General features: G+C 37.3%; 1 protein-coding gene across 2 annotated transcripts in view; it reads left to right on the top strand.

The window, feature by feature from the left end:
- The window catches only part of CDH8 (cadherin 8), a 377200-nt gene that overhangs the window by 239247 nt on the left and 119139 nt on the right, over positions 1-18814 (top strand). For both annotated transcript variants that reach the window (XM_004280902.3, XM_049703096.1), the window contains exon 9: positions 14494-14630. In XM_004280902.3, the coding sequence (XP_004280950.1) occupies positions 14494-14630 (137 nt within the window). The remainder of the gene's footprint in view (positions 1-14493; positions 14631-18814) is intronic.

Raw genomic sequence — 18814 nt, forward strand, 5'->3', positions numbered from 1 at the left:
GTCATCTAGCTCCAAACCCACATGTTACCTCCAAACTACAGTGTCTTCTCTTAGGCAAATATATATTTGTTCTACATTTTTAGATGCAAATGCTAAAGCGACAAATTGATTTAGCTGAAATGTTAACCAGTGTGGTACGGTAAACCTGACTAACAGTAATCAAAAATTATCAAACTGATGAGAAACTCTGGTCTGAAGTCCAGGAGGAGAGGCCTCTGAATGCAGTCCCCCTATGAGCAAGTGGAAGTAGACTGAGCACAGAGAAAAAGAAAAAAAGTTGAAAGAATCTTGAAGTCATAAACCTGGGGCTCAGATATAAACCTGATGGAAGCCGTAACTTGGGTCTCAGACACTGGCTGAACCTCCCAATGCTGCGCCCTGGAGCAGAGAAGGTTAGCGCCCAGTGCCCCGCATGACTCAGACCCAACTCCTGGCCCTCAGGTGACTGCACCTGACTGGGAAGCCCCTGACAGGAGGCCACCCCTCAGGCATCTCCGGGACCCAAGGAGAGGAGCCCCCGACAGGATGCCCGGCCCTCAGGCAACTCCGTGACAGATGGCTGCCCAAACTATGTGGCTGACAGGGTCCAGGTGCTCGGGCCTGGTGTCAGGCCTGAACCTCTGAGGTGGGAGAGCCAAGTTCAGGACACTGGACCACCAGAGACCACCGAGACCCATGTAATACCAATTGGCAAGAGCTCTCCCAGCATTCTCCATCTCAATGCTAAGACCCAGCTCCACCCAACGGCCACCAAGCTCCAGTGTTGGATGCCCCATGCCAAACAACTAGCAAGACAGGAACATAACCCCACCCTTCAGCAGAGACGCAGCCTAAAATCATACTAAGTTCACAGACATCCCGAAACACAACACTGGATGCAGCCCTGCCCACCAGAAAGACAAGATACAGCCCCACCCACCAGAACACGGGCACCAGTGCCCTCCACCAGGAAATCTACACAAGCCACTGAACCAACCTTACCCACTGGGGGCAGACACCAAAAACAACGGGAACCATGAACGTGCAGCCTGAGAAAATGAGACCCCAAACACAGTAAGTTAAGCAAAATGGAAAGACAGAAAAATAAGCAACAAATGAAGGAGCAAGGTAAAAACCCACCAGACCTAACGAATGAAGAGGAAACAGGCAGTCTACTTGAGAGAGAATTCAGAGTAATGACAGTAAAGATGGCCCAACATCTTGGAAATACCATGGAGAAAGTACAAGAAACGTTTAACAAGGACCCAGAAGAACTAAAGAGCAAACAAACAAGGATGAACAACACAATAAATGAAATGAAAAACTGTCTAGAAGGAATCAATAGCAGAATAAATGAGGAAGGAGAACGGATAAGTGACCTGGAAGACAAAATAGTGGAAATAGCTACCGCAGAGCAGAATAAAGAAAAAAGAATGAAAAGAATTGAGGACAGTCTCAGAGACCTCTGGGACAACATTAAATGCACCAACATTCAAATTATAGGGGTCCCAGAAGAAGAAGAGAAAAAGAAAGGGTCTGAGAAAACGTTTGAAGAGATTATAGTTGAAAAGGTCCCTAACATTGGAAAGGAAATAGTCAATCAAGTCCAGGAAGTGCAGAGAGTCCCATACAGGACAAATATGAGGAGAAACACGTCAAGGCACATATTAATCAAGCTATCAAAAATTAAATAAAAAGAAAAAAATATTAAAAGCAGCAAGGGAAAAGCAACAAATGACATACAAGGGAACCCCCATAAGGCTAACAACTGATCTTTCAGCAGAAACTCTGCAAGCCAGAAGGGAGTGGCAGGACATATTTAAGTGGTGAAAGGGAAAAGCCTACAAGCAAGATTACTCTACCCAGCAGGGATCTCATTCAGATTCTATGGAGCAATTAAAACCTTTACAGACAAGCAAAAGTTAAGAGAATTCAGTGGTGCTGGGAAAACTGGACAGCTACATGTAAAAGAATGAAATTAGAATACTTCCTAACATCATACACAAAAATAAACTCAAAATGGATTAAAGACCTAAATGGAAGGCCAGACACTATAAAACTCTTACAGGTAAACATTGGAAGAACACTCTTTGACATAAATCACAGCAAGGTCCTTTTTGACCCACCTCCTAGAGTAATGGAAATAAAAACAAAAATAAACAAATGGAACCTAATGAAACTTCAAAGCTTTTGCACAGCAAAGGAAACCATAAACAAGACCAAAAGACAACCCTCAGAATGGGAGAAAATATTTGCAAATGAAGCAACTGACAAAGGATTAATCTCCTAAATATATAAACTGCTCATGCAGCTCAGTATCAAAAAAACAAACAACCCAATTCAAAAATGGGCAGAAGATCTAAATAGACATTTCTTCAAAGAAGATATACAGATTGCCAACAAACACATGAAAGGATACTCAACATCGCTAATCATCAGAGAAATGCAAATCAAACCTACAATGAGGTATCATTTCACACCGGTCAGAACGGCCATCATCAAAAAATCTACAAACCATAAATGCTGGAGAGGGTGTGGAGTAAAGGGAATCCTCTTGCACTGTTGGTGGGAATTAAATTGATACAGCCACTATGGCGAACACTATGGAGGTTTCTTAAAAACTAATAATAGAACTACCGTATGACCCAGCAATCCCACTACTGGGCATATACCCTGAAAAACCCATAATTGAATAAGAGTCATGTACCACAGTGTACATTGCAGCTCTGTTTACAATACCAAGACATGGAAGCAACCTAGGTGTCCATCAACAGATGAATGGATACAGAAGATGTGGCACATATACACAATGGAATATTACTCAGCCATAAAAAGAAAAGAAGTTGAGTTATTTGTAGTGAGGTGGATGGACCTAGAGTCTGTCATACAGTGTGGAGTACGTCAGAAAGAAAAAAAGAAATACCATATGGTGACACATATATATGGAACCTAGAAAGAGAAAAAAAAGGTTCTGATGAACCTAGGGGCAGGACAGGAATAAAGATGCAGATGTATAGAATGGACTTGAGGACACAGGGAGGGGGAAGGGTAAGCTGGGACTAAGTGAGAGAGTGGCATTGACATATATACACTACCAAATGTAAAATAGATAGCTAGTGGGAAGCAGCTGCGTAGCACAGGGAGATCAGCTCAGTGCTTTGTGACCACTTAGAGGGTTGGGATAGGGAGGGTAGGAGGGAGACACAAGAGGGAGGTGATAGGGGGATATATGTATACATATAGCTGATTTTCTCTGTTATACAGCAGAAACTAACACAACATTGTAAAGCAATTATGCTCCAATAAAGATGTTAAAAAAAATTATCACACTGCATGTATTGATCAACTATTTTAAAACAAGTGATCTAAGATGGAAAAATAGCATAAGAAGCTTGAAAGAAAAAAAGGGCTGATCTGGGATTTTAAAAGTTTTTATTTATTTATTTATTTCTGATTGGTGAAGTCTCTGTTCCCTCTAGGGTACAAAACTTAATAATAATGTTTATATTCTGAGAGAAACAAAGCTGATTGTATAGGCTGAGCAGTGTTATCTAAGATTATTACACTCATAAGGCAAAATAAATCCCCTATTTTGCATCCCAACAAAGGGAGACTGGTACTCTTGTCTTATGTTCAAATATTTATGGGAGTCTTTTCAACCAAACCTTTATGTTTCCTTATATTTCTACATTCCGATTTGACACAATATGTTATACAACCTTGCTTTTGATAAAGGATAATCAGATTTGACTTAGTGTTGCAGAAGAAAACATAATATTGCATATTTAAGAAGAGAATGTGTTAAAAATGGAGACGTGCCATTTCCATCCATCTATCAAACGTTTATTAGCTCTCTCCTGTGTGTTTGAAGTCAATTTGCTGGGGAATGGAATAGGCTTAGTTGAAGTTCCTAAAAATGGGCCTCAGGATCCAAGTCAAGTTTGGGATGGTCACCTTAAATACTTTTGTCCCCCTAGAAAGATTACATCTGGTTGAATACTGAAATGGTGTGCTTGTGTTATTTCTGTTGTGATAGACAAGCAAACGATTTCAGTATAAATGCATTTCTAGTTCTTAAGAGTTAAGAGGCCACATCTTGTTTATCTCTTAATTCCCAGCACTTACCATATGTCTTTTGCATTTACTGAGCCTGAATGTCCAATTAAAATTTCTAAGTGTATATAACTTTTGACATTTTCAAAAATCCTGCTTCAATATAGCTGTGCACTACTCTTTTATTATTTCTTCATGTGCATGTTTTCTGTAAACACTTATTTTTCCGTATAATAAATGGTTTTGACAAAAATGGGACAAACGTATAATCAAATACCACCTTTCTGATAGCTATTCAAGAAGCTATTCTTGACTAAGAATTTATTAAGTGTCAGATACTGTGGCCAGGATATTATACTTATTATCTCACTAACTTAATGACTGGGGAAAAATGTATATTATCTTCATTTTACAACTACAAACACTGAGAGTCAAGACATTTTATGTGGGCTACACAAGTAATTTAAAGAGAGGATTAACTAAGAAATTAATATACAGGGCTTAGCAGAGAGGCTGAAAATCAGGAAGGCCACAATAAATACATTGAATATACTATTAAATCTTAATTCTGCATGTGGCCCTATGGCCCATACTGCTACACAATGATTTGTTTTTCTGTCTCACACCATCTCTGTTTTATTGTCCATGTAGCATTCAACTTTGAATGTCCTTTCTTATAGAGAAAAGTCATTATTGGCATGATTGACAGCCCCCAAAAGACATCTAAGGCAGTTAAAGGATACTCTTCACTGCTAGATTTCCCCTGACATCCTTAAGTCACTGTGAGCCTACAGAGATTCATGGGAGTTGGTTGGGATTCCTGTCACTTGAGGGTGAACAGTGAGGGTCAAGGTCATCATGGGTGTAAAAGAGTTTATCCTCATAACTCCTAATCTCCCATCATAAAAAGCACACACCAGAGAGAAATATCACATAGCTCCTGTAAATTCCAGATTACGTTTCTGGAAAGAAATATTTAATTATAGTTTGCTAATCTTTATGTGAAGTTTTTGACCAGTTTGGTGTATTTGGTGATTAATTAGATAAATATGGTTAAAAGAAGACAAAAGAGAATTGATGTCTAATTTGAAAGCAATGTAGATTAATAGAAGAGGTTATGAGCCTTCCATAAGGGTGTTTCTTCAAGATTCCTTAAAGTCCTTTACTTCCCACATCCAAATAATAACCATGTCCTATTTATTTTAGTTCCTAAGCTCGAACACCATCATCTCTCATGTGAGCAGTTACAAACAGCCCCATTTGCCCATCTCCCGCCATTTGATATCCACACAGGTGCCAAAGTGACCTCTAACTCAGTTTAGATCTCTGCTGATACAGTAGCCACTAGCCACATGTGGCTCTTTGAATGCAAATAAAATGAATTTAAATTAAATACAATAACAATTTCAATCCCTCAATCACACTAGCTAGATTTCAAGGGCTAAGTAGTCACATAGAGCTAGTGGTTACCATCTTGGACAGCACAGAGCACATTTCTACATCACAGAAAGTTCTATGGAATCTGGCTGTGGTTTAGGTCATATCACTCTCCTGCTGTATTTTTTCAAGTGCCTTCCCATCTCCTACAAGTGAAAGAATGAATTCCTCAGCACAGTTTCCAAGGTCCTTCCTGATGTACCCCTTGATGCTCTCCCTCCACTGAATCTTGAACTTCAACAATACTATCCTTTGTTAAAGTCTTCAAACATACTGAATATCTTCCTAACTCAGACTTTTCATATTTGCTGTTTCTTTTGATAGGCATATTTTAATAATATTCTATACATCTCATCCCTTTTCTTTTCTTCTTCATGAATACATCACTGTTAACTTTCTTTCATTGTCTTTCTCCAGATATAGACTCAGTTCCATGAGAGCAGGCAAGGCCATGTCTGTCTTGGCAACTAACACAATGCCTTGTACATGAGAGATATTCAATAAAGAGTGAAGGAAAGAAGGATGGAAGAGACAAAATGAAAGAAAGGATGGGGAAGAAATGATAGGTTGCTTATCTGTCAGAACTTTGCTCTCACCACACCTAGTCTGGTCCTTTAATTGTCTAGTTTCCTAAACAAACCCAAACTCAAGATTTTCTCCATGCATTTCTTCCTGCTGAGGATGCTCTCCCTACATATTCTGCCTGGAAAAATGCTACTCATTTTTCCTGTCCCCAGACAGATGCTGCCTCCTCTTGGTGTCATCCCTGACCACACCTTCCCTTTCGCAGGCACATCTGGGGACCCTTACTCACTGCAATGTAAGCATTACTTTATTACAGAGCTTGCTACTTTTCATTGTAAATAATGAGAAAGTCATAGCCAGTGTGTCTGAGAGAGGAGGCTTTGTTCAAGCATTAAGCATCATACTTGACCAAAAGAAGCAGTCACTGAGCCTTTATTGAAATTAAATAAAAGTTAAAATTTTACATTTAATCTCTTAAATGTAAAACTGCATTCAATTTTTTCATATTTTTGCCATCATGTCATATTTAGAGTTCTCAATTATGAATGATTATTTTGAAGACTCAGGGAGAAAATTAGAATTTCTCCAAAGATATTACATAAATATTAAAGAATTAATCATGAATCAAATTTTATCTGGGACTCACTGTGGAAAAATCTATTTTCAGTTCTGTGGCTGCAGAAATTTACACATGAGATTCTGGCTTTATGATGCTATCTTTTCAAGGCATGAGTGGAACAAACTATAAAACAAAACACATACTCAGAAAATGGGATGTTATTTGAACCAACAGATTTGGAATCTGAGATTTCTATATATGACCCTAAATAAATTAAAGTATCTGAGGATGACTGTGGTGGCTGAATCTGTTTCGTCCTTTGGGTGAAAACAGCCTTATGTCTCTCCACATGGACACCAAATAGCAGAATCTTTCAAATATTTTGTTATTGTTGTTTAAAAATACCTAGATATTTGGCAGAGTATCTTCTACAAATAATGATAAATATTCCATGTAAAGCCACTTTTAAAAAGCAAAAGGAAATTTACAGTGCATTACCTAATTGGGGATTTACCTTAAACTTTAAAAGAAGGCAATCTTATTGTTCTCATTTTTCAGTTGAAGAAACTAAGGATGGATGTATAAATTGGCCTAGCAGAGAAGTTAGGAATAAAAGGGTCTTTCTCTTGAAAAATCATCAGGGGTTTCACAAATATTGTGTTAGAAATAATATAGTCCAGAATAACTTTTTTAAAAGAAACTTATTTATCTTTATCTGATTATGAAGATAATCAGTGTATCTCCTGTGTACACTCCAGACTTTAATCTGCACCCTTCCAATGTGGCACCGAAGTCATTGGGAGTGAAAAAGACTCCTTGATAATGGGAGCTTGGTTCTGAAAATCCTTAAAATATTCTTGATATTAGAACATCACAGTCTGATGTTTATTGCAAACAAGAAACAGAAATTCAGCAGGGACAGAGGGTCTCTGTAGGTACGTAGTATGGAGGTGAGATTGGAAAGAGGGAGTAGGAGATGCTTTAAATGAATAAATGAATGAATGAATGTATAAGTACATATAATATTTGTATGCTGACAATAAAATCCGTCTTATGTACACACACATACACACAAGAGATGGGATTTTGTGCCAAATGTTGGTATGAAATGTAAATAGTTGGGCTGTGATAATTGAGTAAACATATGACTCAGGTAAAAGTTGTAATTTAATATAAACAGTAGCAGCAATACAGAAAGGGTGCTATTTTCCAACACAGTAATATCCAGTTGTCCATTCTGACCTACTCTCAACCACTGCACCAGTGACATCTTATGTTAACTTCTGACCTCTGCAAACTACTCTTGATTGAGTGAACTGGTGGCAAAGTTTGTGTTCATGGTCAGAGTGCAGTAGGTTAAATTAGATCTCCAAAGTGCTTAGCATCTAGGTAGGAATTTCCTTGCATCCATAGCCTTACCTCCACAAAGTAAAATGATGAAGTCTTTAGGATTTATTTCTAAGACATACTACCGTAGGTTAGAGGAACACTAGCATTGAAGAAAACCAGGATATTTGTTGGAATAAAATGGGAAAGTTTAAATAGGGCATCCGTGAATACTGGTTATCAAGGGTGATGCAGTTTCTAAAACATATCCATTGTTTCAGAATAAGAATGTCTATTTCCAAAACGTCCATCATTAGAGTTGACGTTAACATAACCCAAGGGGCCTGTTTTTTTCTAATACCACTCCACACTGTGTTAATAAGAAGTTTCTTCTTATTGTGGCAGGAAGATGACTCTCCAAAGTATATTCTACCCTTTTCCAATGAGGTCTTTTGTCTAATGCATCTTAAGTAAATCTGCAAAGGAATAGCAAATCCAACAGATGCATATTTAAGAAATTAGAATGGAGACTTCAATACTGGAGATACAAATCCTATGACTTTTTTTTTAATGCAGAATTAACTTTTTTTAATAGATTTTATTTATTTATTTATTTATTTATTTATTTATTTATGGCTGCTGCGTTGGGTCTTTGTTGCTGTGCGCGGGCTCTCTCTAGTTGCGGCGAGCAGGGGCTACTCTTTGTTGCAGTGTACGGGCTTCTCATTGCGGTGGCTTCTCTTATTGCAGAGCACGGGCTCTAGGTGTGCGGGCTTCAGTAGTTGTGGCACGTGGGCTTTAGTAGTTGTGGCTCATAGGCCCAGTAGATGTGGTGCACGGGCTTAGTTGCTCCGTGGCATGTGGGATCTTCCCGGACCAGGGTTTGAACCCACGTCCCCTGCATTGGCAGGCAGATTCTTAACCACTGCGCCAGCAGGGAAGCCCCCTATGACTTTTAAGATATAAATTAGAAGACATTGAAATTTTCAGTAGATATAGTAGGAACCAAATTCATTCTTTATTCTTTTTTTTTTACTTTCTTATCCCGTCTACTCTTTTTCCTCATATTTCTTTACTACCATGTTTCACACATGATAACAAGCCATGCTCAGTAAATGTTTGTGCATCTTTCCTATTGTGAGCTGTTGAGTAACTGCAGTACAAAATTCCAACTAATGTGATGTTATGATATATAAATCAAACAATCTCTTCCTGTCTATAAAGAGCAAAAGTCCAGCAAATGTTTACCTGTAGAATAATAGGAGGGACAACCTTAAGGAAGAGAAGATCTGTGAAGACTCGGGCCAGGTCCAGAAGGCTCCTTGTGGATGAGTGTTGAGAGAGGAAACCCAGTACAGACTCTCATCTCTTCAGCTCAGAGTCTATGCTCTATGAAGCAGATATGTTGGTAGCAGATATTTTGAAAAGGGTGATGACTTGTATAGACAAACACTACAAATAATTTTGGAACATTTTTCTAGTGTCACTTGGGAAACTACTGAAGGATGTGAATGGTTGTTTTTGTTTATATCTTTCTATTTCTAGTTATTCATTTTCACAGTCATTCTGGGTTTGAAGACTTGACTATTAATTAACCAATTAGTTTATTGTATCTGAGTCATGTATCAACTCATTTACTGCAAAGAACCATGCTGTGAAATAGATACTTTCTCCAATTTATAGATGGGCCTATGAGATTATGACTAGTTACATTGTTTTAATGAGATCCCACAGGTGAGATTAGACTGAAGGTTTTCTGGTTTCTCTGTTTCTTGCACTCTATCTGTTGCTATTCAGATAGACGCTAGGAATCCCAGAAAACAGAGTGAATGGCTTAGTGTCTACTTCTGGGACATCTATGCAAAATCATGACATCTGGAGACCTTGCTTGGTACACTGGATTCTAAAATTTAAGTTGGTACTTCAGGTTTGCTATTTTTAACCCACTCTGCTTTTCTTTGGAATTATTCTCTGTCAATTGGCTTTTAAGGAAAGAGCCTATATCGAGTCTTATAATTGAGTATTGACTTTTATTGCTAGTGATGTGGCTGTGTCACACAGTGGAATGAGGAGGAGTGGGGAGAAATTGAGATAGTGGAGTGGATGGTGGCAGCTTAGAGGGCCAGAGGAAAGCAACTTGAATCTTTGCAGCTAGTGATGGAGTGGTGTAGCTATCGGTGGGGAGCACGGATCTTCTGAGAACATTCCTAAAAATGGCGTGTGGGGTGCAGTTTTTTAAAATATGGGTAATCTTTATGTAATTCATTTCAAATTTATATAAAAATATAATTAATTTTAACTATGATAACAAATGCTCATATAGTATTCAATATGAATACAAAAGTGAATGTGTCCAATAATGCTTTGAACTTGAATGGTCAGTGTATGGGATGGAGATTTTGGTCCGAAAAGTTGGTAGAAAAATGAACACTAGAATGGTGCTAGAGGTGCAGGTAGGAGCCTCCCCACATGCTCCGTCTCCTCAGCTTTATTTTATCACTTAAAGTGATATCCTCCTTGTGTTTGCTTCCACTGATATGAGAACCCAGATGAACTGTTTAGGGACAAAGAAGCAGGAGTAAAAGGAATGCTGGCTTACCACTGAAGAGGGGCCTGGGAATTGTCAGTAGAAACCTATTGTTTCCAGATAAGTAATGACAACATTAAAAATTTTCAGTAGATATTTCCTGAGCACTTATTACATGCCAGGCACTGCAATAAGTGCTTTATAGGTATTACCTTGTTTAAATCTCACAAAACCTATTATAATTCCCATTTTACAGATTAGGTAACAAAGGTACAGAGAGATTAATAACACAACTAAGTAACACCTGTGTAAGAGTGATTTTTCTTTTATTCATTCTACAAGAAACCAAGGAGAGAAGGATGCAAGAAAGAAAAAGGCATCTAGCACTGGGCTTGGTATACATTTGGTGTCTAATGCATGCTTATTGACTATGTTAAGTCTGGATTTTTGAACAGTTTAGCAAAGGCTCTTGGCAGCCTTTACTATAAAGTCTGTTAGGCAATAAAATGTGTGGAATGTCTACAAAGGGAGCAAGAGGCTTCTTGAAATAGTTGAGGTAGACTTTAAACTGAATTTTAAACTAAGTCATTGTTTTCTCCAAGTTCCTCCCATTGTGTGATCTCGTAATATTATGACATTCTTACCTCTGATCTTACTAAAGCGTTGTATTTATAGCCTATTTTATAAATTCTTATGACTCACCCCATAAAGTCTGTCATGAACTGGATCTTTAAAAAATGAGAACAATATCCCTGCCTCTGTTAGAGTGATGGGAGTTAAATAACCCCCAAATGTTTTTCCAGGTTTATGCTATTTATAAACTATTAAGAAAGGGACCTTCCCCACCACCTTCCAAGGAGGGAAGTTTATATAAAGTTTCATTTAATGGGACATGATGATTATGGTGATTTGATGACGATCATATCTTCAGCACCTATTTAAGCACCAGAGACTGATTTATGCTTTATTTTTAATCTTCACCACCAGACCTGGGATCTGAGTACTTCATGTTTGACCAGTGAAGAAACTGAGGCTCAATGAATTTGTTAATTATCCCAGAAACAGCAATGTATAAATAATAGAGATATAATTTATTCCAAATTTGAGGTCTGCATGATACAGGTTTTTTAAAAAAATTTTTTGATGTGGATCATTTTTAAAGTCTTTATTGAGTTTGTTACAGTATTGCTTTTGTTTTATTTTCTTGTCTGTGAGGCATGTGGGATCTTAGCTCCCTGACCAGGGATCGAACCCACACCCCCTGCATTGGAAGGCGAAGTCTTAACCACTGGACCACCAGGGAAGTCCCTGCATAATATAGTTTTAGCTAAGGGATTAAACAAACAGCATTTTTTTTTAAAAATACCAACTTCCAAAACCCTGTCATTGTTCCCAGTGCTGCATCTAGGCCAAAAGTTTTAGGCATTTACTGGACAGCAATCAAATAGCCATGGAGTGTGTTTCAGATTTGGGATTCTTGAGTATCAGTGATTAGACTGATTTTCATTTACTGTGGCCTCTGGGAAACTGGTAGATGCATGAGTGTGTGAAATATCAGCAGTGAGATAATAAAATTACTACAACCCAGCAATGCCTGCAAAGTTTATTTATGAATATGATGCAGATAGTGATAATTAATCCTCTGGACATTCCTTAGCTCTTTTAAGAGACAGAGTGTTCATGATATCTGGAGCAAAACCCATGTCTTTTCAGTTATTTTACAGTTCAACTTGGAACTTCATAGGTCTAATCAACAATCATTGTTGATAAAGATAAAGAAAATCAACAATCATTGTTCCCCAAGAAAAGGTTTTTTAGTCTTTTTTCTCCCGTAATACAACAGATTGAAATGTTTTGCAATGAACACTTACTTCCTCATGCTCAGGATTATTTTGCAAGCACTGTTAATTCAGATATGCCTCTGGGTTCTTAAATTCTTTCTGAATTTCTCTAATCATCCTGGGGGTTAGGCATGGGGTTGGTTTGTAAATTCCTGGTGTATAGATGCATGTCAATGTCTTAGTTTTCTTTATATCTAAGTCTTTACTGTACCAGGAACTATAATTTCATGGTACATGTTTTTACCAAGTAATTCAGCAATAAGCTATTGTCAATAAAATTAAGTGTTTTTTAATATTATTCCAAAATGTTTAGTGATGCTTGTGTTTGGTGGGGAAGATTCACAGAAATGCCTTTTTTCTTGGTATTTGCATCTGGTATAAGTGATATAAATATCCTTTCTAATGAAAAAGAAATAGCTAAAAGGAGGAAGGAGTTATCCTTATCACTATATGTCTGTCTATCTACCTATCATCTATCTACCCATCCACATATCCATCCTTCTTTATAGGTAGATATAGATACAAATAAGAGACTGATTTATGCTTTATTTTTAATCTTCACAACCAGACAAATAAGTAGATACACATAAATAAGTAGATATACATAAAATACATATATATGTTTGCAGTGAAATCCACTAAAATATTAACAGTACAAACCTACAGACAGAACACTATGGGAAATTTATTTTTTTCTCATTTTGTTATAATAACATAGTCTTATTCTTAATGATAGAATAAATGTCCATAAAAACCATGTAAAAAAAATATGCTAAGCTCCAAATAGCCATGGACCATGTTTCATATTTAGCATTAACGGGTACCAGTAAATCGACTTCATGTGCACTTCTTAGGAGGTCAGCTCAACCATGAAGGTTTTCTTCAGTCCTTCCTCCTAGATGGGATTGTACACGGCCTTGGTCTTAGTTTGTCCTTCTACAGATATGGAATACCATAGACTGGGTGGATTAAACAACAAAAATGTATTTCTCACAGTTCTAGAGGCTGGGAGGTCCAAGATTAAGGCACCAGCAGATCCAGTGTATGGTGAGGGCACATTTTCTGGTTTACAAATGGTTCTCTTCTTGTATCCTCATTGGCAGAGAGCAGGGAGAGAGCCTATGTCCCCTTCTTCTTCTTCTTTTTTAAATGAGGTCATTAATCCCATCAGGAGGGCCCTACTCTAATGACCTATTCTAACCCTAACTACCTCCTAAAGGCCTTACTTCCAAACACCATCACATTAGGAGTTAGGATTTTAACATATAAATTTTGGGGGAGACACAAACATTTAGTCTACAGTATCCTTCTTTGAGCCTCTGTTCCATCCTGTTTTAGTTTATTTCACTGCTTATTTATAGACCGATATTTCTAATTATGCCTTATGTTCCTTAAGACATATAGCTTTTTATATTTGGCATTCCATTGCCAAAGCTCAGATACTGGTGTATAAAAAGGATATTAATGTTGTGAAAAAAATAATTCCTGTATGATCTTGATACTTAGTGTTCCCAAGAAGCACTTGGCCATAGACACAAAGCATCTTAATGTTGTCTTATTTGGAAGAGTTTTCTCAACAGAGAAACTACTAACCTGCCCACTTAAAGTTTTAAATGTCATGAAATTGTGTGTTGTAAATCTGCCAAAATATCTATTCCAATTTTAAAAATTTTACTAGAGAATCAGTAAACATCTGATTTCTATAGACAGAGACAAATAGGAGACTAAATATATATTTTACTTAAAATGAAAACAAAACAAACCAACAGCAGCAATGACAGTAACACATACATACTGTGTAATCAAATGCAAGTTTTACACAAACACACATTTCCTTTGAACTGCCGCAAATAACTTGCTGGCTAGTGCCATCTTGCTTTGGGCTTGGGTTCATTGTTTTATATGGTATTTTGTGGCAACTGCTAATTATCATAAGCTGTCCAATAAATGTGATGGATTGTCCAATTAACTCTTCATCAGCATCCATTTTTGAAGATGTTACCTATTGAAACTGATGGCAGTTTATGACCTCCATGTTGCGTATGTAGCTAATTACTCCTTAGACAATAATTATTAAGTTTCTTATGCTGCATTCAGTCATTTTGTTTTACAAATTATGATGCCATTGTGTTTCCCAATTCATTTGACTTCACAACTATGGCTCTCTAAGGATTACTAAAGGTCTGCTGTGGAATGTATGGATCATAGAAACAGTGAAGTAGATTACAAATGTATCTGTTTTGTAGGTTTTCCATCGACCGGCACACCGACCTGGAGAGACAATTCAACGTTAATGCAGATGATGGGAAGATAACGCTTGCAACACCGCTTGACAGGGAATTAAGCGTGTGGCACAACATAACAATCATTGCTACCGAAATCAGTAAGTGCCTGGGTTTGTTCATTTCTTCCTTATGTGGCTGAGTTCAGTTTATGCCTAGGGATCATATGACAAGTGGTCCCAGTTTCTATTAGATATTTTGGCATTGGAACTTATTTTATTGTTCCCGAGGAGCCTTTGAATGCATCGTCTCAACATGAAATAAGGTACACTGTGGTAAATGACCAAAAAGTTGCAATATATGTGGGAAGGAAACATTCTTCTATCCAAGTATTCTTATATCTATATCCATTGTTCGGCCATCAAAAACAATGTTTTGCATATAAAAATATGGGGAAAGATTTAGTATAAAAGGGTAGGTTAAAAAAATAGAATTCAAGAACTATATACCATAATTTAAATAAGTGGACCCTAACATATATATTATATTCGATATAGAAACTATTACTCACATAGTTAAACTATGCATATATACATACATATATACATGCAGAAAATACAGAAAGAAAATTTACACTGTCAATACATATCATTTTGGGGAGATGAGATGATAGGTGATTTTTTGTTTTTTAGAATTAATATGTCTTACACAGTAATCATGGACTATTTATTTATTTATTTTACATGTTTATTGGAATATAATTGCTTTACAATGGTGTGTTAGTTTCTGCTTTATAACAAAGTGAATCAGTTATACATATACATATGTTCCCATATCTCTTCCCTCTTGTGTCTCCCTCCCTCCCACCCTCCCTAACCCACCCCTCCAGGCGGTCACAAAGCACCGAGCTGATCTCCCTGTGCTATGCGGCTGCTTCCCACTAGCTATCTACCTTACGTTTGGTAGTATACATATGTCCATGCCTCTCTCTCGCTTTGTCACAGCTTACCTTTCCCCCTCCCCATATCCTCAAGTCCATTCTCTAGTAGGTCTGTGTCTTTATTCCTGTCTTACCCCTAGGTTCTTCATGACATTTTTTTTTTCTTAAATTCCATATACATGTGTTAGCATACGGTATTTGTCTTTCTCTTTCTGACTTACTTCACTCTGTAGGACAGTCTCTAGTTCCATCCACCTCATTACAAATAGCTCAATTTTGTTTCTTTTTATGGCTGAGTAATATTCCATTGTATATATGTGCCACATCTTCTTTATCCATTCATCCGATGATGGACACTTAGGTTGTTTCCATCTCCGGGCTATTGTAAATAGAGCTGCAATGAACATTGTGGTACATGACTCTTTTTGAATTATGGTTTTCTCAGGGTATATACCCAGTAGTGGGATTGCTGGGTCATATGGTAGTTCTATTTGTAGTTTTTTAAGGAACCTCCATACTGTTCTCCGTAGTGGCTGTACCAATTCACATTCCCACCAGCAGTGCAAGAGTGTTCCCTTTTGTCCACACCCTCTCCAGCATTTATTGTTTCTAGATTTTTTGATGATGGCCATTCTGACTGGTGTGAGATGATATCTCATTGTAGTTTTGATTTGCATTTCTCTAATGATTAATGATGTTGAGCATTCTTTCATGTGTTTGTTGGCAGTCTGTATATCTTCTTTGGAGAAATGTCTATTTAGGTCTTCTGCCCATTGTTGGATTAGGTTGTTTGTTTTTTTGTTATTGAGCTGCATGAGCTGCTTATAAATTTTGGAGATTAATCCTTTGTCAGTTGCTTCATTTGCAAATATTTTCTCCCATTCTGAGGGTTGCCTTTTGGTCTTGTTTATGGTTTCCTTTGCTGTGCAAAAGCTTTGAAGTTTCATTAGGTCTCATTTGTTTATTTTTGTTTTTATTTCCATTTCTCTAGGAGGTGGGTCAAAAAGGATCTTGCTGTGATTTATGTCATAGAGTGTTCTGCCTATGTTTTCCTCTAGGAGTTTGATAGTTTCTGGCCTTTAGGTCTTTAATCCATTTTGAGCTTATTTTTGTGTATGGTGTTAGGGCGTGATCTAATCTCATACTTTTACATGTACCTGTCCAGTTTTCCCAGCACCACTTATTGAAGAGGCTGTCCTTTCTCCACTGTACATTCCTGCCACCTTTATCAAAGATAAGGTGACCATATATGCGTGGGTTTATCTCTGGGCTTTCTATCCTGTTCCATTGATCTATCTTTCTGTTTTTGTGCCAGTACCATACTGTCTTGATTACTGTAGCTTTGTAGTATAGTCTGAAGTCAGGGAGCCTGATACCTCCAGCTCCGTTTTTCGTTCTCCAGATTGCTTTGGCTCTTCGGGGTCTTTTGTGTTTCCATACAAATTATGAAACTTTTTTGTTCTAGTTCTGTGAGAAATGCCAGTGGTAGTTTGATAGGGATTGCACTGAATCTGTAGATTGCTTTGGGTAGTAGAGTCATTTTCACAATGTTGATTCTTCCAATCCAAGAACAATCATGGACTATTTAAAATTATATCTTCAACGTAAAATTTTTCATAAATTACATGTGAAAATGTAACCTTTTTTTCAGAGGAGGTTCTAGGGTTGTTAAAATAACACATGTTAGTCCTTCTGCCAATTTTTAATAGCACAGCCTCTTTGATTACACTTAATGACACTATAATTTAGTCTCTAAACAATAGCTGTATGGTACAATTTAGTGCTATTCTGTCTATGAGAACTCACACTCTGTCTCTCCAGTTTTTTTTTATTATACAGAACATGCAAAGGGGATGTGATATTCATTTTCTTTCCAAGCAAAAGACATTGTGCATATTACCTGACTTTATTTTTCCATAAAGGAGCTGATGAGGACTTCACAGTTTACACAGTTCAAGGGAGACATTACATTCTTGAGGGAATTAGGGTAGAAGGAATCTGAATAAGGAAATAAAAACTCACAATAAGCAAGATTCATGGGCATACATATGTAAAGGACATCAGCCCTAAGATCTGCTCTATGCTGTCTCTAAAATCTGCTCTGGTTTCACAGCTGATGTCTCTGAGATATGTTGATAAATTTGTCTGTAAGAGGAAGAGTAATCTAGACCTTGATGAAGGGCGTGGTTTTTCCTTGTTCTGAGATGTGGGGTAATGTCTTCCATGGAGTCTTACTAAAAACAAAAGAAAACAGAATACAACCACGGTGTGAAAAAGTGACGATTCAAGAGTGAAGAATGTTTCTTTTGGCAACTCAAAGCAGGCAAAGAACCTGCTTGATATGGAATGAAAAAAGATCTTTGGAAACTTCGGTGTTTTTACTTATTAGAAGTACCATTTTCTTCTCCAGTATGTGACTCTGGCAATAGTTTTCCCTTGTAACATTAAGGGATAAAGGAAACAAAGCATCCCATTTGGTGGCTTTGGTTTATTAGAAGTCTTAACCCCATCTAGATATGAAATTTTTACAATTTACAGTATTGAAGCTGCATATCACCTTAAGTGTCTGAGAAAAACTGTATCTATTTAGATTGGTTTGAGGCTATATAAAAACGCTCTAAAGGACCATGGTTTTCTTTAAAGTATGTAGGCAATAATTACTTTTAGAAGAATTTTCTCATATATTGAACATAAAAACCTACTTGAGTTCCCCTTAATCTATGACACTTTTTTAATGAGATGGATGCCTTCACTTAAATATTCATCAAGGAGGCCCTAATTAGAAGAATCCAGGTACTCCATTGTAAAGAGTAAAGGGAAATGAATACACAGAATAGGTGGTTAGGAAATATTTCAGGGGCAACCCAGAAACAAAAGTCTCATTTGCAAGGAATCACAGACAAGTAAGGAAGACAGATACAAAAGCAGATGCTCTGGGATAATGAGCTGTTAATTCTAGGGTGACAAGGGTACCAAACCAAATAAGAGAAGACATTCATTTTTTCATTCACTCAATAATTATTTATGGAGTCTTCGGTACTTGCCAAGCACTGTTTTAGTGACTGAGGATATAGCAGTGAACAAAATAAGCAAAAACCCTGGGCCTCTTGAAGTTTTCCTTCTAATGGCACTTGGAAGCCCCTGCATATAAAAGTGTGAGTTGGAATCTGCTGATATATCTATAAAGAATGACACGGAGGTGAGCAAGAAGTTAATGAGTATTGGGAATTACAAGCAGTTCCATGTTGATGGTGTGAAAAAAGAGTATGACCACAAACCTCCTTCAATGAACATATGATTGATTAAAAAATACTGAAACATAGATCAGATAAAGTTTTCTTCATGGCTTGACAGAAATCACTCAAGTATGTCCCACATTCAAGGTTACAGTTAGCTCCATAGAGA

This window comes from Orcinus orca, chromosome 20 (genome assembly GCF_937001465.1).
Source record: "Orcinus orca chromosome 20, mOrcOrc1.1, whole genome shotgun sequence".
In the NCBI taxonomy this organism is placed as follows: domain Eukaryota; kingdom Metazoa; phylum Chordata; class Mammalia; order Artiodactyla; family Delphinidae; genus Orcinus; species Orcinus orca.